This window comes from Oryza brachyantha, chromosome 7, assembly GCF_000231095.2.
Source record: "Oryza brachyantha chromosome 7, ObraRS2, whole genome shotgun sequence".
NCBI classification, from domain to species: domain Eukaryota; kingdom Viridiplantae; phylum Streptophyta; class Magnoliopsida; order Poales; family Poaceae; genus Oryza; species Oryza brachyantha.
This window is the reverse complement of record NC_023169.2, coordinates 8,184,600-8,206,253: the sequence shown is the minus strand read 5'-3', so window position 1 is coordinate 8,206,253 and position 21,654 is coordinate 8,184,600. Positions and strand designations below refer to the sequence as shown.

At 46.6% G+C, this 21,654-nt stretch overlaps 1 protein-coding gene across 1 annotated transcript; it reads right to left on the bottom strand.

Moving 5' to 3' along the window:
- Window positions 1-17,644: 17,644 nt before the first annotated feature.
- On the bottom strand, window positions 17,645-18,222 carry LOC121054880 (zinc finger protein STAMENLESS 1-like). The gene has a single exon (XM_040525670.1). The coding sequence runs from the start codon at window positions 18,220-18,222 to the stop codon at window positions 17,914-17,916; it is 309 nt and encodes a 102-aa protein (XP_040381604.1). The 3' UTR covers window positions 17,645-17,913.
- Between the last annotated feature and the right edge of the window lie 3,432 nt (window positions 18,223-21,654).

Genomic DNA, 21,654 nt, shown 5'->3' with positions numbered 1-21,654 from the left:
TTGGCTCGAATTGGAACCGAGCCATGGAGGCGGCTCAGGCTCGTCTCGTTTAGATCCCGAGCCGATCCAAGCTTTTACCAGCCAAGCCGAGCCCGAGTCGAGCTCGCGAGCCCAAGCTTTTTTCCCAGCCTTAAATGTAATGGATTTTGACACTCTCGACAAAAATTAAGCTAGCAAAAAAAACATGTAAGATGATGAATATATGTAACATCCCAGCCCAAGGCTTAATAGGATTTGATAGATACTTATACCAAAAAGTTGCAACTTCTTTTCTAGAACCTTATCTCGAGATAACTCCAAGGTTAAGCGTGCTTGGCCTGGAGCAATTGTCACACCCGGAGTTTTGTCCTAAGCCTAAAATCATAAAAAGAAATTCGTAAACAACAATTGGCTTAATTAACTCAGGAAGAATCCCTCTAAAAGGAATTAATTCATTTAAATCGAGGCTCGCAAATCGACTAACTGGATTTAAATTCAAATTGCAGAAGTATAAAATTTGGCCAAACAAATTAATTTAAAACTCGGCAAAAGTGGGGTTTTCCTTTTTCCCTCCTTTTTCCTCTCTTTTTCCCTTCCTTCTCAAATTGGGCCGAAGTCCAATTTTCCTCCCTCTTTCTTTTTCCTTTTCTTTTTCTTTTTCTTTTCCTTCCCGGGCCGGCCCAGCCGAGCCGGTCCACTCCCCCTCGGCCGGCCAAGCCGACCGGCCGCTTCCCTCCCTCCGCCCGCGCGCGCCCCCGCCTGGGCTGCTGCCTCGGCCCAGCTCCCGCGCCGCGCCCGCGCCGCGAGTCCACGCCGCCTCCCTCCTCCCCTCACGCCACTGACAGGTGGGGCCCACCTGTCAGTGACCGTTTTCCCCGCCGCGCCCGCGACCGCGTCCGCGCCGCGCCGGCCGAGTCCGACTCCGCGCCGCCGCCGCAACCGCCGTCGCCGAGACTGCGTCGTCCCCGACTCGGTCTCCAACCTCCGCCCGCCCTAGCCGGTGCCGCCCCCTATAAATTCCCACCGCCACCGCGCCGTCGCCCACTTTCCGCCTCCGCCCGAGCCGCCGCCGCGCTGTCGTCGTTCGTCGCCGCCGGTTGATCTCGCCGCCAGCCGCCGGTCGTCGTCGTCCAGCTGCGTCACCACCTCCGCCTCGCTGTCGCCGACTTGTTGCCGCCCTCGTTGTTGCCAGGGAGCTTCCCCAGCGCCGCGTGCTCCTTCTCCGCCCGATCGCCGCCGCGTTCGGCCTCCTCGCCGTCGCCCGTCGATCTCAGTCGCCACCGCCGATCTCCCGCTCCTTCGCGCGTCGCCACCTTCGCCTCGATCTCGCCAACCCGCCCGCGCTCTCGCCGCCGCCGGTGAGCGTCCCCATCCTCCTCCCCTCTCTCTCCCCCTTCCCAGCCGACCGCCGCCGAGCCGCACACCGTCGCCGGACAGGTACGGAGCTCCTCCTCGCCGTCGCCTACTGCGGTCGTCGTCGCCCTCGCGAGGCCGTTGTCTAGCCGCCACCACCTGCGCCCGTCCGTGCCCCCGCTCGCCGCTCGCCGGTCATCGCCACTCCAGCCGTCGCCGCTGCTTCGCTGGGTAGCGCCGCGTGCCTCGCCGCCTCGGCCGTCGTCACCGTCGCGCCATCGCCGGACGCCGGTCGTCGTCGTCGCGCCGTCGCCGTCGCTTCGCCGTCGCCGTGCGCCGCCGCCGCCGCGTCGCCCGCCGCTCCCGCCGGCTACCGCCGTCCGCCCGAGCCGCGCGCTCTGCTCCCCTCCTCTCTGTTCCCCTCTTGCTGACGAGTGGGCCCCACCCGTCAGTCACATCGCGCCCTCCCTTCCTCTCTCTCCTCCCCGGGCCCGCGTGTCAGTCTCTCCCTCCCCCTCTCTCTCACCGACAGGTGGTCCCCACCTGTCAGCCGTCAGCCTCCTCTCTCCTCGCTGACGTCAGCAGCCCCATTAATTGCGCAATAATTGATTTAGGACTTTTCTGTTTAGCTAAAAAACCCAGAAAACTTCTAAAATTCATAAGTAATTCATCTAGTCTCCGTTTAGGTCCATTCAAATTTCATTAAATTCATAAAATTGTCAAGAATCCATTAAAAATAGTTTCTTTTGCTGTTTCAGTAGAGTTTGTGGCTGTTTTATTTATTTTTGTGCTTTGTCGCTTAGATTCGGAACCCGCCGAAGAGCCGGTTTACTTCGAGATCGTCGCGGAAGTTCCCCAAGGGCCAGAGCAAGGCAAGTGACACTCATCCTTGAACATATTGAACCCATTATTGCAAATTCCCTGCTTTATTATTTCAAATATGCATTGTTTTAATCAAAGTATTTACTGTATGTTATTTTCGGGTAAACCTTATTATTATGCCGTTGTTTATCCAACTTTATTCATTGCTGGACCAGGGGTAACTTGATTAGAGTTAGGCTTAGGTTAATGCTTAGCCGTGCTTAGAACAAATAGCTCATGGGATCACATTTAATCATGCTTAGTTCTGAGTAGCCGAGATAATGATTCATCACCCGGTTAGGGTTAATGTCAACTAAAATATTGATAATGGTGGGCTGTGGGTGCATGGTTTTGAGAGTCGCACCCATGGTGATTAAGGACCGGTTCACGGGAAACCATGGAAGTACTTAAGTGCTAACCACATGCCGAAATGGGTAAGGTGGGATTTGAAGCATGACCTCGAACTATTTGACGTACCCAGGCAAGGGTAGGCGTGATGGAGTATGGACAGGCAATCGTGGTGTAATGAAAGCCTCTGCTGCTTCCGGATCTACCAAGGCACAAGAGGGGACTGCCCGACTTGGTGTAAAGGAGGGGGTGAAACCAGAAGTGTGGTACGATTAAATAGGGAGGGTTGTGTAACGGGTCCTATCACGGTCTCCTTTCCGGTATACCATGGTGGTATGTCGGCGCACGTTCAAGTGTAGTGGAGTCGTGTCTTGTGGGTACAGTAGTACACCTCTGATCAGAGTATAAACTATTCGAATAGCCGTGCCCACGGTTACGGGCGAGCTCCCAGCTTCACTGTGATTAGTGAACCTTTAATAACTTGAGTAATTGGTTATCACTCGGGACTACTGCAACGTGGCGTAACGTTGAGTAGTGGTTGGGCCTGTTGCAACGTGGTGTAACGTTAAACAGTGTTGTGGTATTTTACAACTGTTTATTTACTTATGCTTTACTGTATTTAATTACCTTCGTTCTTTTAATCTCTGTTATTTGTTTAACTGCTGCTTTATTGGAACTAACCCTAGCCTGTCCTTGTTAATCCCTATGCATCATTTATTTCTCCCCTTGTCCGTGTTACTTGTTGAGTACGGTGGTTTGTACTCAGCCTTGCTTAACTTTCCCACCCCAGAGCTAGAAGTCGAGTCCGATGGAGGTGCCTCTCAGGAGTGAGCTGTTCCGCCGTCGAAGCGTTGCCTGTGGACTGGAGCCGTACCCGCTGGAGCTAGTCTACCTTTGTTTTCTTTTCGCTGCATTTCCGCTAGAATAAGTGTAATTTTCAGTTGTTTCTAAGAACGATGGTTATGTAATCAACATTGTCTTCTTGTGTACCCTGGCTGGTCCTGGACAGGGATTTAATACACAATTAAGTTCAGAAATTTGTGTGAGGAATTTCTGGGCGTGACAAGTTGGTATCAGAGCCTCCTTTGACCGTAGGATCAGCCCAATAGAAACCCTAAGAGACCTCTGCTTTTCATGTTTGTGCATAGTTTGCGAAAGTTAGAGTGTTTTGAAAATGGGGTAGTGTTTTTCAAAAGCGTGAGTGATTTAAAAAGACAAAACCCCTTTGGTTGAAAAGCGTGAGTAAATCGATTTACGGGTAAAACTTTATTTACTTTGTTTCTTTTATGATTTATTTATCTTGAAATAAAATTTTGCATCTATTGATTCCAAATCCTTGTGTTCTTTAGATGGCTGACCACCCCTTGTACCATCGTGGAAACGGAATGGCTGGATTCGTGGCAGAGCTGGCAAGACTCTCGTTCACGGCAGGATACCCCTATGAGCCAGAGTACACCACGATCCACCCTCTTGAAGGCGAGTTTCCCCACCGAGTCAGATTGGAGCTGCATGGAATCCCCAGTTTCCTCCCTAACCTGGAAGCAGAAGGAGCTGGAGGTTCGCATGAGCATGCCTGCCAGGAAGCTGCTTACAGTCTGATGACAACGCTCAGGGCCAGGCATGACCTGACGTTTCGTCATTCGGCTTACCGGTATCACCCTGGTCGTGGACCCAATTCCATGGTCAGTAGGTTTCGGTCTGCCCGAAGTGAGCAAGACCCTACCTTCGGTAGGATGTGCACGGTGCTGCAGGGTCTCGACCAGATGCATCACGATCTCCACGAAGCGTCCAAGGCCTTGAACAACGCCAAGCTCACCCAGATCGTCCGTCTGCAGGATGAGGTCGATCGGTTGAAGAAGGAAAACGCCAGGCTCAAAGGACTCCCAGAGCCCGGTGGTGCAAGGCTTCGCACTACAGCAAGGAAGCGAACCCGTGGGCCGCCAAGAGTTCAGTCCTACCCCGGTGCCCCGGATGAACCAAGACCTCTGATGCAGATGGTGCCAACCTCTCCGACCCTAGTGCCTGAGGAGGGTGTCTCCCCGTTCAACACTGCAAGGAACCGCAACAGGGTCGTCTCAGTCTCTAGCAGCAGCGAGTCCGCCTCTGGTGAAGATGAAGATGGTCTCCCCAGCAACTCAAGAAGCCGCTCTGAAGACGAGGAAGAAGACCCGTCCCCTGTCGTCGATCGTCGCTCTCCTTCCGTGCCCTAGACGTCGCCCTTAGCTTCGTTCTTAGTCGTTGTGTGCTAGTTTTGGTGTGTTAGGTTTGTTTCGCTTGGGGCTAGTGGTGAACCATAGCAGTAGTGGGGTTATGGTTGTACCGCCAGGAGTTGTGTGGTTTTTAAGTGTGTTTCTTAAACAAGACAACTACAGTTCATTAATTAAATAAAGCCCCTGTTTGCTTAGCCGTTTCTTTTTCTTCTTTCTCTTTCTGTTCCTCCCGCTCCTGCAGATGGTGAACACCCGCCACGGCAACCGCGACACCGACCAGTCCAGCACCGGAGGACCACCCCCACCGCCTCCACCTGAGAACCCGTCACTTGCTCAGATTCTCGCTAGCTAGACACAGATGCTCGCTTGGATGATGCAGCAGATGCAACAGCAACAGCAGCAACACCAGCAAGTGCTACAGCAGCTTTTAAACAAGAATCAGAATAACCAGCAACAGCATGGACCACCCCCTGTGCAGTCCAAGTTACCAGAGTTTCTCCGTGTTCGTCCCCCGACCTTCTCAAGCACTACCAACCCTATGGAGGCAAGTGATTGGCTCCATGCTATCGAGAAGAAACTCAACCTATTGCAGTGCACTGACCAAGAGAAAGTCTCTTTCGCCGCGCACCAACTGATGGGTCCCGCCTCTGCTTGGTGGGATAATTTCCTGGTTACCCGCACTGCTACCACGGAAGTGACTTGGGCGGAATTCTGTCTTAACTTCTGCAAGGCCCATATCCCTGACGGGATAGTCACACAAAAGAAGCGTGAGTTCCGCGCTCTGCAGCAAGGTACCAAGACGGTGACAGAGTACCTTCATGAGTTCAATCGCCTAGCGCGATACGCTCCCGAGGATGTCTGCACTGACACTGAAAGGCAAGAAAAATTCCTCGGAGGTTTGGATGATGAGCTGAAGAAGCAGTTGCTTTCGGGCGACTATGCCGACTTTGAAAAACTAGTGGATAAGGCCATCCGTCAAGAGGACCAGCACCTCCAGATGGACAGGAAAAGGAAGGCTTCGCAGTTCAGGTCTAACCAGCCGCCTCCTCAGAAGCCCCGATTCCACACCAGCTCCCACCCTCAGAATCAGCAGCACGGCAATCAACCTTTATTGTCCGCCAACATCGTCCTTACAACCCCAGCAACTTCTCCAGTGGCTCATCCCAGCGTGCTCCACCTTAGCGTGTTCTCCCTGCACCAGCTCCCCGACAACAGAATGCTCCTCCACTGACAGCTCAACCTCCTCCAGCCAGGAAGGATGCAGGTGCAAAGCCTGGGGTGTGCTACAACTGTGGCGACCCAGGTCACTTTGCTGACAAGTGCCCGAAGCCGAAGCGTAGTGGGCAGAGGTTCGTGCAAGCTCGCGTGAATCATGTCACCGCCGAAGAGGCACAGGCTGCGCCAGAAGTAATACTGGGTACGTTTCCTGTCAACTCCGTACCTGCTACAGTACTTTTTGATTCTGGTGCTACACACTCTTTTATTTCAAGAAAGTTTGTGGGATTGCTTGGGTTAAGAAGGGAAAAGTTAAGAAACCTGATGCGGGTTAGTACCCCAGGGCATAGTATGTTTTCGGACCTTTATAGCCCTGATGTGCCCATAGAAATCCAAGGGACATCCTTTCTAGCCAATCTCATCCTTCTCGAATCTAAAGACCTAGATGTTATTTTGGGAATGGACTGGCTTACCAAGCATCAAGGAATGATTGATTGTGCCAAGTGTACAGTCACCTTGACCAGTGAAGGTGGTAAAGTGGTAACGTATCAGTCGTCGGAGTCAATGTCAATCAGGACTTGTTTGAATCAGATGGAAGCCGAAGAGCAACCCTCTGAAACAGTCAAAGATCCGAAGAAGTTGGAAGACATACCAGTGGTTTGTGAGTATCCGGAGGTGTTTCCAGATGATCTCACAACGATGCCGCCAGAAAGAGAGATCGAGTTCCGTATCGACTTGGTACCAGGAACCGCACCGATCTATAAGAGACCCTACAGGATGGCCGCCAATGAGATGGCAGAAGTGAAGAAGCAAGTGGATGAACAGCTTCAGAAAGGTTACATCCGACCAAGTACCTCGCCTTGGGGTGCCCCGGTTATTTTTGTTGAGAAGAAGGACAAAACCAAGAGAATGTGCATGGATTATCGTGCTTTGAACGATGTTACCATCAAGAATAAGTACCCTCTGCCAAGGATTGATGATCTGTTTGATCAGTTGAAGGGAGCCAAAGTTTTCTCCAAGATCGATTTGAGATCAGGGTGTCACCAGTTGAGAATTCGGGAAGAAGATATTTCCAAGACGGCATTCACTACTCGCTATGGCTTGTATGAATGTACGGTAATGTCATTTGGACTTACCAATGCCCCGGCATTTTTCATGAATCTCATGAATAAGGTGTTCATGGAGTACCTGGATAAGTTTGTGGTTGTCTTCATTGATGACATTCTTATCTACTCCAAGTCAGAAGAAGAGCACGAGCAACATTTGCGAATTGTGCTAGAGAAGCTAAGAGAACACCAGTTGTATGCCAAGTTCAGCAAGTGTGATTTCTGGCTGCGTGAAGTGAAGTTCCTTGGCCATGTGATCAATGCGCAAGGTGTAGCAGTGGACCCTAGTAATGTGGAGTCAGTGACAAAGTGGATCCCGCCTAAGACGGTTTCCCAAATCAGGAGTTTCTTAGGACTTGCGGGCTATTACCGCCGGTTCATTGAGAATTTTTCGAAGATAGCCAAGCCTTTGACACAGTTGTTGAAAAAGGAAGAAAAGTTCAAGTGGTCAAGTGAGTGCAATAAGAGTTTTGAAGAGCTCAAGCAAAGGTTGGTTTTAGCACCCGTGTTGGTTTTGCCAGACCAGATGAAAGACTTCCAGGTTTACTGTGACGCATCCAGATCAGGACTAGGATGTGTGCTAATGCAAGAAGGAAAGGTGGTTGCTTACGCCTCTCGCCCGCTGAGACCACATGAGGGTAACTACCCGACTCATGATTTGGAACTAGCAGCTGTGGTACATGCCCTAAAGATTTGGTGACACTACTTAATCGGTAACAAGTGTGAAGTATATACGGATCATAAGAGTTTAAAGTATATCTTTACACAACCGGACTTGAATCTCCGCCAGCGAAGATGGTTGGAATTGATCAAGGATTATGATTTAAGTATCCATTACCATCCAGGCAAAGCAAATGTAGTTGCAGATGCTTTGAGTCGGAAGAATTACTGCAATGCTACGGTATCAACGGAAGTTTGCGAGCAGTTACAATAGGAGTTTGAACGACTAAATTTGGGTTTAGTCGAAGAAGTTTTTGTGGCAGCCCTAGAAGCGCAGCCCACTTTGGTGGATCAAGTTCGCCAATCCATAGCAAATGATCCGGAGATAGCCGAGATAAAGAAAAATATGCGAGTTGGTAAAGCTCGAGATTTTTCAAAAGATGAACATGGGACAATCTAGATGGGAAACAGGTTGTGTGTACCAGATAACAAGGAGTTGAAGGAGTTGATACTCCGAGAAGCTCATCAGACCCAGTACTCTATTCACCCCGGGAGTACCAAGATGTATCAAGACCTCAAAGAAAAGTTTTGGTGGGTTAGTATGAAGAGGGAAATTGCAGAATATGTCGCCTTGTGCGATGTTTGTCAACGAGTCAAGGCAGAACACCAAAGGCCAGCAGGACTGTTGCAACCTCTCCAGATTCCAGAATGGAAATGGGAAGAAATCGGGATGGATTTCATCACTGGTTTGCCAAGGACCGCTGCCGGTCATGACTCGATTTGGGTAATTGTTGATCGACTAACAAAAGTCGCCCATTTCATACCAGTTCACACTACCTACTCGGGGAAAAGATTAGCCGAGATTTACTTGGCTAGGATCATGTGTCTACATGGAGTACCAAAGAAGATCGTTTCTGACCGAGGAAGTCAGTTTACTTCAAAGTTTTGGCAGAAGCTACAGGAAGAATTGGGAACCCGACTGAATTTCAGTACGGCTTATCATCCACAGATAGATGGTCAGACGGAAAGGGTAAATCAGATTCTTGAAGATATGCTTAGAGCTTGCGCCCTCGACTTTGGTGGAACTTGGGATAAGAATCTACCCTATGCAGAGTTCTCATATAACAACAGTTATCAAGCCAGTCTGCAGATGGCACCTTTTGAAGCTTTGTATGGGCGGAAGTGTCATACACCCCTCTTCTGGGATCAAACAGGAGAACGTCAAGTTTTTGGGACTGAAGTTTTAAGTCAGGCGGAGGAAAAGGTCAGAATAATCCGTGAAAGGTTGAAAACGGCTCAAACCAGATATAAGAGTTATGCAGATAATCGTCGAAGGGACTTAGCCTTCGAAGCAGGAGACTATGTGTACCTCCGCGTCACACCTTTGCGAGGAGTACACCGGTTTCAGACCAAAGGAAAGTTAGCACCACGTTTCGTTGGACCATACCGGATAGTGGAACGAAGGGGAGAAGTTGCGTATCAGTTGGAACTCCCCGCTAACATGGCCAGAATCCATGACGTGTTCCATGTGTCGCAGCTCAAGAAGTGCCTACGTGTGCCTGAAGAACAGACCAACTCCGAGCACATCGATCTACAGGAAGATTTGCCGCCCATCCGCACCTCTTCGCCAGTGCCTCCGAATCTCGGGGTCGAGATTCCGTTTAAGGGGAGTAGGTTTGTCACACCCGGAGTTTTATCCTAAGCCTAAAATCGTAAAAAGAAATTCGTAAACAACAATTGGCTTAATTAACTCAGGAAGAATCCCTCTAAAAGGAATTAATTCATTTAAATCGAGGCTCGCAAATCGACTAACTGGATTTAAATTCAAATTGCAGAAGTATAAAATTTGGCCAAACAAATTAATTTAAAACTCGGCAAAAGTGGGGTTTTCCTTTTTCCCTCCTTTTCCCTCTCTTTTTCCCTTCCTTCTCAAATTGGGCCGAAGTCCAATTTTCCTCCCTCTTTCTTTTTCCTTTTCTTTTTCTTTTTCTTTTTCTTTTCCTTCCCGGGCCGGCCCAGCCGAGCCGGTCCACTCCCCCTCGCCCGGCCCAGCCGACCGGCCGCTTCCCTCCGCCCGCGCGCGCCCCCGCCTGGGCCGCTGCCTCGGCCCAGCACCCGCGCCGCGCCCGCGCCGCGAGTCCGCGCCGCCTCCCTCCTCCCCTCGCGCCACTGACAGGTGGGGCCCACCTGTCAGTGACCGTTTTCCCCGCCGCGCCCGCGTCCGCGCCGCGCCGGCCGAGTCCGACTCCGCGCCGCCGCCGCAACCGCCGTCACCGCAACCGCCGCCGCCGAGACCGCGTCGTCCCTGACTCGGTCTCCAACCTCCGCCCGCCCTAGCCGGTGCCGCCACCCTATAAATTCCCACCGCCACCGCGCCGTCGCCCACTTTCCGCCTCCGCCTGAGCCGCCGCCGCGCTGTCGTCGTTCGCCGCCGCCGGTTGATCTCGCCGCCAGCCGCCGGTCGTCGTCGTCCAGCTGCATCACCACCTCCGCCTCGCTGTCGCCGACTTGTTGCCGCCCTCATCGTCGCCAGGGAGCTTCCCCAGCGCCGCGTGCTCCTTCTCCGCCCGGTCGCCGTCGCGTCCGGCCTCCTCGCCGTCGCCCGTCGATCTCCGTCGCCACCGCCGATCTATCGCTCCTTCGCACGTCGCCACCTTCGCCTCGATCTCGCCAACCCGCCCGCGCTCTCGCCGCCGCCGGTGAGCGTCCCCATCCTCCTCCCCTCTCTCTCCCCCTTCCCAGCCGACCACCGCCGAGCCGCACAGCGTCGCCGGACAGGTACGGAGCTCCTCGTCGCCGTCGCCTGCTGCGGTCGTCGTCGCCCTCGCGAGGCCGTCGTCTAGCCGCCACCACCTGCGCCCGTCCGTGCCCGCGCTCGCCGCTCACCGGTCGTCGCCGCGCCAGCCGTCGCCGCGCCAGCCGCCGCCGCTGCTTCGACGGGTAGCGCCGCGTGCCTCGCCGCCTCGGCCGTCGTCGCCGTCGTGCCGCCGCCGCCGCGTCGCCCGCAGCTCCCGCCGGCTGCCGCCGTCCGCCCGAGCCGCGCCCTCTGCTCCCCTCCTCTATGTTCCCCTCTCGCTGACGAGTGGGCCCCACCCGTCAGTCACATCGCGCCCTCCCTTCCTCTCTCTCCTCCCCAGGCCCGCGTGTCAGTCTCTCCCTCCCCCTCTCTCTCACCGACAGGTGGTCCCCACCTGTCAGCCGTCAGCCTCCTCTCTCCTCGCTGACGTCAGCAGCCCCATTAATTGCGCAATAATTGATTTAGGACTTTTCTGTTTAGCTAAAAAACCCAAAAAACTTCTAAAATTCATAAGTAATTCATCTAGTCTCCGTTTAGGTCCATTCAAATTTCATTAAATTCATAAATTGTCAAGAATCCATTAAAAATAGTTTCTTTTGCTATTTCAGTAGAGTTTGTGCCTGTTTTATTTATTTTTGTGCTTTGTCGCTTAGATTCGGAACCCGCCGAAGAGCCGGTTTACTTCGAGATCGTCGTGGAAGTTCCCCAAGGGCCAGAGCAAGGCAAGTGACACTCATCCTTGAACATATTGAACCCATTATTGCAAATTCCCCGCTTTATTATTTCAAATATGCATTGTTTTAATCAAAGTATTTACTGTATGTTATTTTTGGGTAAACCTTTTTATTGTGCCGTTGTTTATCTAACTTTATTCATTGCTGGACCAGGGGTAACTTGATTAGAGTTAGGCTTAGGTTAATGCTTAGCTGTGCTTAGAACAAATAGCTCATGGGATCACATTTAATCATGCTTAGTTCTGAGTAGCCGAGATAATGATTCATCACCCGGTTAGGGTTAATGTCAACTAAAATATTGATAATGGTGGGCTGTGGGTGCATGGTTTTGAGAGTCGCACCCATGGTGATTAAGGACCGGTTCACGGGAAACCATGGAAGTACTTAAGTGCTAACCACATGCCGAAATGGGTAAGGTGGGATTTGAAGCATGACCTCGAACTATTTGACGTACCCAGGCAAGGGTAGGCGTGATGGAGTATGGACGGGCAATCGTGGTGTAATGAAAGCCTCTGCTGCTTCCGGATCTACCAAGGCACAAGAGGGGACTGCCCGACTTGGTGTAAAGGAGGGGGTGAAACCTGAAGTGTGGTACGATTAAATAGGGAGGGTTGTGTAACGGGTCCTATCACGGTCTCCTTTCCGATATACCATGGTGGTATGTCGGCGCACGTTCAAGTGTAGTGGAGTCGTGTCTTGTGGGTACAGTAGTACACCTCTGATCAGAGTATAAACTATTCGAATAGTCGTGCCCACGGTTACGGGCGAGCTCTCAGCTTCACTGTGATTAGTGAACCTTTAATAACTTGAGTAATTGGTTATCACTCGGGACTACTGCAACGTGGCGTAACGTTGAGTAGTGGTTGGGCCTGTTGCAACGTGGTGTAACGTTGAACAGTGTTGTGGTATTTTACAACTGTTTATTTACTTATGCTTTACTGTATTTAATTACCTTCGTTCTTTTAATCTCTGTTATTTGTTTAACTGCTGCTTTATTGCAACTAACCCTAGCCTGTCCTTGTTAATCCCTATGCATCATTTATTTCTCCCCTTGTCTGTGTTACTTGTTGAGTACGGTGGTTTGTACTCAACCTTGCTTAACTTTCCCACCCCAGAGCTAGAAGTCGAGTCCGATGGAGGTGCCTCTTAGGAGTGAGCTGTTCCGCCGTCGAAGCGTTGCCTGTGGACTGGAGCCGTACCCGCTGGAGCTAGTCTACCTTTGTTTTCTTTCCGCTGCATTTCCGCTAGAATAAGTGTAATTTTCAGTTGTTTCTAAGAACGATGGTTATGTAATCAACATTGTCTTCTTGTGTACCCTGGCTGGTCCTGGACAGGGATTTAATACACAATTAAGTTCAGAAATTCGTGTGAGGAATTTCTGGGCGTGACAGCAATCTTGGGATAGGTGACTGTCCGGGAAGTCATTCCCAGGTGCGCATGAGTGAGGACAAAGTGCGTAGAAAAGATATGGGTTGGTTGTGTGAGGGAAGTCTTGATCTCCTAGTGCACGGGCGGCCTGGGGTGTTCCTAGGGTTGGGGCGTGACAGAATGGTATCAGAGCCGACCCTCGGGTTTCACGGGCGCGCAGGGGCGCGAGCATGTTGCGCATGGCTCGTGGGCCCTACGGGGACACGACATGGCACATGGGCTGGACCTGGACACACGGACGTGGCCAAGAGCGAAACGTTCCTGGTTGTTTGCCCAAGTGTAGGTATGTTGGACCGACGGAGACATCAGGTCCTTTGAGGGTGGGTGTATGTAACATCCTAACCTAAGGCTCAATAGGATTTAAGGCTCAATAGGATTTGATAGATACTCGTACCAACAAGTTGTAACTTCTTTTCTGGAGCAATCTTGGGATGGTTGACCGACTGGGAAGTCATTCCTGGGTACGTCCTGGGTGCGTATGAGTGAGGACAAAGTACGCAGAAAAGACATGCGTTGGTTATATGAGGAAAGTCTTGATCTCCTAGAGCACGGGCCGGGCCTAGGGGTTCCTAGGGTCGGGGCGTGACAATATACAAAATGGTGAGTTGGGGAATTGAATACATACCTAATGTGATGTTCGTGGTACTTATTTCTCTATACAATCTTTTTAAGGGATGAGGCTTTTTTATTAAAAAATCAAACGATATATTTGTAAATAAAAATAATTTATGAATAAAACTTTCATTTACGTATTTTTAGCGAGCTAAAAACTAAGGTTAGAAAATAAGCTTTAATAAAAAAAAAATCTAAAATCAACTCTAAATTTAACGTTAAAAATTTAAATTTTACTTTATGAGTATAAGCCGAAGCCCAGAGATAGGGTAAAACTGTGAAAGTCCCTTATCCTAGGAAATAAATCGATTCGTCACGTAGCCCACCAAATCGTCCGAAGACAAAATAAAAAATCAAACCATGATTGCACTTTGAACCATCCGAATAGAAAATTATTTTTTCTTGCCTGGACAACGTTTCACGCGAGGGAAAGGAGAAGCTTTTGCAGTCGATTGTAAAATTTGGTAGATACCAGAACTTAGGTACCAGAAGGTACCAAATTTTACATAAAAAAGATGATACCTCATAATATCTATGAAAAAAAAGCTGCTGGAAAAAACACTCATTAATCGAACCATGCACTGTGGATCTTATATTTCGATGAGTTTGTTCGATATACACTGGAGTTGGATTTTCATAGACAAATAAAATGGTAATAATACCTTGTATTTATGGACGGAGTGAGAAAAAAATCATACTAATTGAGCTGACTTGGGGAAACCAAATCCCTGAGCCTATCCCATGGGATGGGCTTGGATTTTGAAGGGATAGGAAATTTAGTCACGTGGAATCAGCCCACAATTGCGTACCAGAAAAAAAAACTAAAACTATTGCATTTTTCTATAAAAAAAGAAATCATTCCGATTATAAAATGTACCCACGTTTTGCTGTAAGATATTGTGATTTTATATTGTTAACTACACACCAGCGCAAGTCTTAATAAGGAAAGCAATAACATAGTAACAACATCGAGTCATGTAAATATATGGTATATCTAGGGGAGCTTATTCTAGCTACAATATTTTTTAAAAGATGTTTCTGCTAGAAGCTGCCCCTAAACGGTCCACAAAGCTCGCTCCCGCCATCAGCGCTTAGTTCGCCGCCGCCGCCAGATCCGCGCGAGGGAGGGCACACTGCACCAGATCCGCGCCGCTCGGTCGTGGCCCGCTGCCATCCGCCGCCGCCGCTTGCTCGCTCTCGCCTCCGACTTCTTGTCGCGGCCCCCGCTGCCCGTTGCTCGGCCACGGCGCCCGCTCCCAGGACCTCCTCCTCGGCCGGGCGCAGATCGAGAAGAGAAAGAGAGAGAGGAAGAGAAAGAGAGTAGAAGAGAAAGAAAAAGATAGGGGTGAAATATCAGAGAGAGGAGAGGAGAAGACATGAAAATTTTTAAAGTGCTGAGGAGGGAAAAATTACATGCGGTCCACTTAAACGAGTAGCATGCGAAAATAGATTTTTACATGCGGTTCCTTAGGTGGACCACATGCGAGAATAGTTATTAAAAAATTAATTTAAAAATGTGAGAACTTGAAATTAAATTTTATGATATTAAATGAACTTATATGAAAAAGTTACCAAAACAAAGTTGTAGAACTCGTTGAGATCTACCAATTTTCTTTTGTTGATTTCTTTACCCGAGTTTGATTGAACTATATAACATTTGAATTTTGAAATATAAAAAATTCAAATAATTTTTCAGATAGTAAATGGTTTCAAATGGAAAAGTTGTCAAAAACAAAGTTGTATAACTTATCAATATTTATAACTTTTGTATTGGTTACTTTTCTATATGACTTTGTTTGAATAGTTTGAATATGAATTTCAAATTATGACAACTTCAAACAATATTTTCAAATACTAAATGATTTCATCTGAAAAGGTTATCAATAACAAAGTTGTATAACTCATTCAAGATCTATAACTTCTATTTTGGTCATTTCTTCATCTGACAAAGTAATTTGTAAGATTGTTCACAAAATTACATCCCTTATACATCTCTTATATAGCTATATAACAGATGTACATTTTATAAACAATCTTAAAAACCACTTTGCCGGATGAAGAAATGACCAAAGAGAAGCTATACATCTTCATGAGTTATACAACTTTGGTATTAATGATTTTTCGGTTGAAATCATTTACCGTTTCAAAATATTATTTTAAGTTTTGAAATTCAAATTTTTAATTGATAAAACAAAATCACAAGAAAACACAGACAATATAGAATACAATAACATGATAGAGCATGATTTTAGAAACATTTAGAAAAAAATTATTCAATTTGGAGTTCATATGAGTGCGATACTAGTTTTAAATTTTTTAAATTTTATTTTCACATACGGTTGCTTAAGTGACCCCTATGAAAAAATCGATTTTTGCATGTGGATGCTCAAGTGAGCCGCATGCAAAAATGAGCTTATTTTTGCATGCGGCTCTCTTAGGAAGCCCGTTTGGGAAAACTGGTTTTTCCGTACGAGCCACTTAAGCAGCCGTATGAGAAAATGACACTCGATTTTTGCAGACGCCACTAGTTATTATCCGTTTGCAAAAACCATAAATCACTTTTGTAGTAGTGAAAAAAGTGTCCTTTTGGACGACATAATTGTAGTAGAAAATGTATATGCGCATACATACAAAAGTACTGTACAGAGTCACATCTAGACCTAATGTTTTGAATATTTGTAATATCCAAGAGCTATGAAAGGGTATATATATTAAATTGAAAGAGGAGTCGTTGAGACAAGATCACAAGAAACATATATTTGTAGTATACTAATAGTTAAAATAGGATAATGGAGAGTTCGAACAAGTATCTGTTTATTCATGATATATTATATTTCACTGCATTAATTTATGTTGGTAAATTATAGTGTGCAAACTAAAACACACTTCCGGTTTTTTTCTCTCCACTAGCAAAATACCCATGTTTTGCTATGAAAATATATTACAATGTATCGTATATTTTTTTATCAACTATACTAATATACTAATATCACTTGTTTAAGCTAAATCTAGATTATTTTATAATATTAAGAAAAATACTAATTTGTAAAAATACTATAGAAACCACCTACCACACCACTAGAGACATTTAAGTAGCGTAGATAATCTAAAGAAGGAAGATACACTAGCATGGTAGCATGAGGTCGGCAAGCCAGTCCATGGACCATGCATATCAAGAAGCTCCACAAAACCTTGCACAGAGGAAGCTTGTTAATTGCTTCTAATAGATACAATTGTTTAACCCTTTTATTCACAAACGAGCAAAGAAAGTTGAGACCGGTCGTTCCTTGCAATAAAAATACAAAATAATATAAATATCATAAATAAAGTTTTAATTTGATGCAGCTGGGGCCTAAATAGAGATGAGAAGATCATTAGAGAACACCTCTGTCATTGTTCAGATTTGCAGAAATACTGTCAGAAACTTGTACTCTAGTGGATCCATCTCACATTTGGCCTTTTCAGTTTGTTAAATAAGTTCCTTTGCAACGGTGTCCAGCAGTGAATAGGAAAGGTTAAGTTCGTATGCATATGTCATACTATGATATTTGTTCGTCTCTCAGCCAACTGTGACGGGTCATCTTTTAGGTTTTTAAAAGAAAAGGCCAATTTGTGAATATAAACTAGAAGACATAGCTAGCGATCTAAAAGGTAAAGCTAAAAAATAAACTATAATAAAAATCTCAAAATCAACTCTAAATTTAAAGTTGAAAATTCAATATTAGTTGATAAGCATAACTAAAACCAAAAGTTGGGGGTGACGGACTTAAAAAAAAATTATTTTGTACCATGCTTTTCAAAGGAATCATTAATTTATCCATATTAATTAGCACTTTACGTAAATTGGGTAAGGTTAAAAGGGAACAATCAGTTCCCTTCTCTCTGCCAAGAAAGCCAAAAGTGGAAGACACTATATGAGGTCGGCAAGCTAGTCCATTGATAGCTGAAATTTTATTTAAAAATAACACATAAGAGGCTTGCTTCTAACAGAGAAATCCTTTTTATGAGGGGAAACGAATGTTCTGCTAGTCAGCTAGAAAATAGCATTGTTTTTCTAAGAAGTGCATGAATACAAAGTTAGAGCTTGTTGTAATCTCCACACTACACAAATGTGTCTAGGTAAAGATCAGAAGCTGCCCTTAATCGAGAAAACCAAACTAAAAGGTCCAAAACATACAAAAGGTTAATAAAATTATGACAAAAAGCAGGTAACATACCTGATCGGTAATAATATTTTACTTATTGATGTCCAGATTTTGCACAAAACACATGAATTTTACTGAAGGTGATTTAGTTTGGGCTACGGGCTACCAGTCTTTCTTATTCATGCTTGCTCTCTGTATTTTCCGACTGATCGGTGGGACACACCAACATGTACAATTCATTTTCAGCTTGTTTTTTACTACGGAGTTGGCAATGTAGATTATCAAACAACACCAAAAGTATGCAAGAACCATGCTTACAGCTTGAGCAGTCTTACCCATCATTAATTTATCTCAGTAGTTTATAGCTATAATAGCTTCACAAGTTAACCAAGAAAAAGAAAAAAAAATCTATGACGACCGGCCAGGCCCTAATTGCACCCATGCATGGCAGCCATGGCTAGTTAATTAATTATAAGGATAGTGGCCATGGCCAAGCCTGAGCTCCAGGTCGACGCCGTCCTCGTTCCTCCCCAGGGTGAGCCCCAGGTGGACGTCCCTACCGTGCTGCTGGCCGGCGCCACCGCCACCGCCGCCGCCACTGCCTTCGTGCTGCTGGCCGCCGCCGCCGCCCTGCGACTTGCCCCCGGCGCCGCGGTCCTTGCGGTGGATGTTCATGTGTCCCCCCAGCGCCTGCGCGTTGGTGAAGCCCCTCTTGCAGAAGGTGCACTCGTAGTACGCCGCCGCCGGCGCCCGCCTCGCCCCCTCGCCGTCCATCGGCACCACCGGCGGCGCGGGCGTCCCTAGCTAGCTACTACTTGTGCTTTGCAAGAGTGAGTCTTTAGGGTTTCTTGGAGCAGTGGTGTGGACGAGGGTTAGGAGTAGTCTTGGAGTTGGGAGAGGAGAGGGGAGAGGGAGGGAGGCTTGACCAAGGCAGGTGGTTTTATATACAGTAGCTAGCTTTTGGAGTGATGGAGACCGAGAGCGAGCTTATAGGAGAGGCTTCGTTGAATCGGATTGGCGTGTGAGGGAGTGATGATTAAACAAATCTGCCGGCCGGCCGGCAAAGAAGGTACCCGGTGCCGTCCTCGTCACCTCGTCAGCATACACGTACGGCAGCCGGCCACCTGAATTCGGTCCATCCGACATGGTGTTACCTTTGTGTGTCTTGGCGCCCATGGAATTAATCCCCTGAGTTTTTTTTAATCATCTTTAAAAAAATATCTCTAGATATCATACTTCTTAGCGTAAAATGTATAATAACTTGAGGTATATTATAACTTGAGCTACAAAAATTTGTATTAAAATTTTTCGATCTTAAGGTACTTTTTAAAGATGATAAAGAACCCTAATCCCCTTCCTCAGTCTTTGCATGTGATGGATCGTTGAGAAATTAAGCGAAGAATAAGTATATTCGTTGGTGTATGTATGTTGCATGTAGCTACAATTACATTTGCAATGGGCATGTTTAAATATATACTATCTCCATTCACGTTTGACCGTTCGTCCTATTCAAAAAAATTTATGTACTTGTTAATTATTTTGTTTTAATAAGGCTTATTATTGTAGGAACTTTATGTACGACTTATAATTTTACATATTTAGATTAAAATTTTGAATAAGACGAACGGTCATTCAAAAGTTAACAATGTCATATTAAAAAATGGATGGAGTGTAATCTCTAGCTATTACATAGACTCTTAGTCCATTTATAAACTATTCTTCTACAATGGTTTACCAAAATAAATTTTTATTACCCTTATTTTCTTTGCCCCACCTGTATATGCAACAATTTTTTTTTATAAAATGCTAATAGTTGATATCAAGCCATGGTTAAGCTTAGTATCAATTTTCTCTTCTTTCCTCTCTCTTCCATATCAACAAATTTACCTTGCCAACCACTCTAAGAGCTTGCTATTGATTGTTGGTAAATGCGTGCTAATTCGTGCAGATGACTACTACCACTACATTGGACATGGTCACCAGTGACGGGCCCAAACCTTCACCTGTGACGGTTTAGGCCATGGTCAGTGATCAGTGATCACTGGTGAGTGGAGTCACCTCTGGCGGGTCAAAAGCCATCTGAGGTGACTCTCACCTCTGACGGGAATATATTTGTCGGCCCGCCAGAGGTGTACAATTTCGGAACCCTTAGGCCAGTTAGGACCCGTCAGAGGTAACACACCTGTGACGGGCCCAAAGGTAGCAGCCATCATAGGTAACACACCTGTGACGGTCCTTGAGTGAGAACACGCCAGAGTAGTAACTAGCTATGACGGATTTTAATACCGACCCGTCAGTGATGAGTTAAATTCAGAAAAAAATAAATACTAAAAATTGGCTAGCCTCAGGACTCGCTAGCCATGCCCTCTGAAAATACACAGATACACATGGCAGTAAAAATCATAGGTAATTAAGTCACATATTGCCCAAATTCACATATTCCCTCTAACTTGACATATTGCACAACTTCACATACGACAGTACAAATCACACATCCATATTAACATATTCCCAACATATACGATTGAAATTGGCAGTATTTTACCCAGCAAACGCACGAAAGCCACAAATTCATATCATGTTGCCGTTGTGAACCTACATGTATGGCTGTCGTATTTAAAATTGAGAAACCATTTGAATAGTCCAACGTAATTAGTGATTGTTTAAAACTGATGAAAATTTAGCAAACTGCTGTAATATTGTACAAATGACTAAATTACATAGCATTCCATAGCACAGAAACATAAAACAAGGACAAGTTGTACTGTGCTCATATGTACATCACAAGTTAATGGTTAATTTGTATATCACAATAAAATAGACTACTTCAAATATCTAAGTGGCGTGGAAATGTCCTTTCTTGTTCATTATTTCGGCAAGAATGAAGGCACACAATTCTCCTCTGATAGCAGGAGGGTTTATGGGTACAATCTTCGTGCTAGCTTTACCTTTTTGTTAAATAAATCAGGGGTTAAAATGGTTAGAAAAATAAAGTTGATGTCGAAATGAGCTTTGCCATTAGCAACAACCTCAGGGTCAAAATCTTTCACAGCTCTTAGAAGTGTTGACATGTTGTGGCACACATGGAACCCACATTGGTCTCCGATCTGTTGTGCGCATGCGAACTTGGTGTCATGATAAAGTTCGTTCTTGCCGTCCTTGTGCCTACCACCCTTTGCCACATATGGGCCCAAGCCAAATTTAAGGCCTTGATGATTTTAGTGAAATCATATTCTTTGGCCTTATTGGAGTTATGATAGGTGACACTACTCCATTTAGGTATGATGACTAGGAGAACCCAATGTTGCCTACAGGGTGGTTAGCTAGTGTTAGTACTAAGAATCATAACTTCAGAATTGATATATACGAAGGGTATTGGGTTCTTACTGTTGGTTGTGTGCGCACATGATGTACTCCTTGTCTTGGTGGGCCCATAAACATCGGTTGACATATTCAACTACGTCGTTGAAGCTTTGCCGTAAATTAACCTCGTTGATCATCGATGGATCAAGGAACCCAACCTGGTTACCAAGGCGACGACTCTCAATCCAACACAACCTTAAATCATGTACTTATTAGCACTAATTTAAGTAGGACATACTTCAGTAATATCGGAAGGAGTAAGTTTTGCACTTACAAGGAGTAGCATATTAGAAGACCTGTGTCCAACTTCCGGATCCTGAACAGGTCGAAGAGGTCATCAAAGCCAATAGTTATATAGGCGGGCGCTGACAGGAAAGGCTAGTGGTCGTGATATCCTACTATTGATGAGTCCCTCATTTTCCGCTTGGCATTGCTCAGCTACATGTATTGTTTATATAGCTCTCTGCAAGCAATGCCCATCATGACTAACAGATGGTCGTCCACCAATGGCTTGCCCAATTCAAATTGGGCCGGCGCCTTCTTGACTTTCCTCGATTTGGTGTCCCCCGCTGAAGTTGCAGCCTTCCCCCTTTTGGGTGCCGGCGCCAACTCCTCGACCTTCCCCTTGCCTTTAGCGCCCCCGCGGTCATGTTTCTGTGGTCCCTTGATAACTGGTGGGGAGCTATCGGCTTTTCTTGTGGTCTTGATAGGAGCCATGTTTTTAGTAATATCTCCCAAATCCATATCAGTTGCATCCGGTGAATGCAGTAAAAACATTGCTGGTCCACGCGGAGCCTCGATAGAAAGCTTTGACTTGGTAGACTTGGGAGGTGTGAGCTCCGT

What these genes read in the sequence shown, in the direction of transcription:
- LOC121054880 (XM_040525670.1), bottom strand. Translation starts at nt 18,222, where the DNA reads ATGGACGGCGAGGGGGCGAGGCGGGCGCCGGCGGCGGCGTACTACGAG.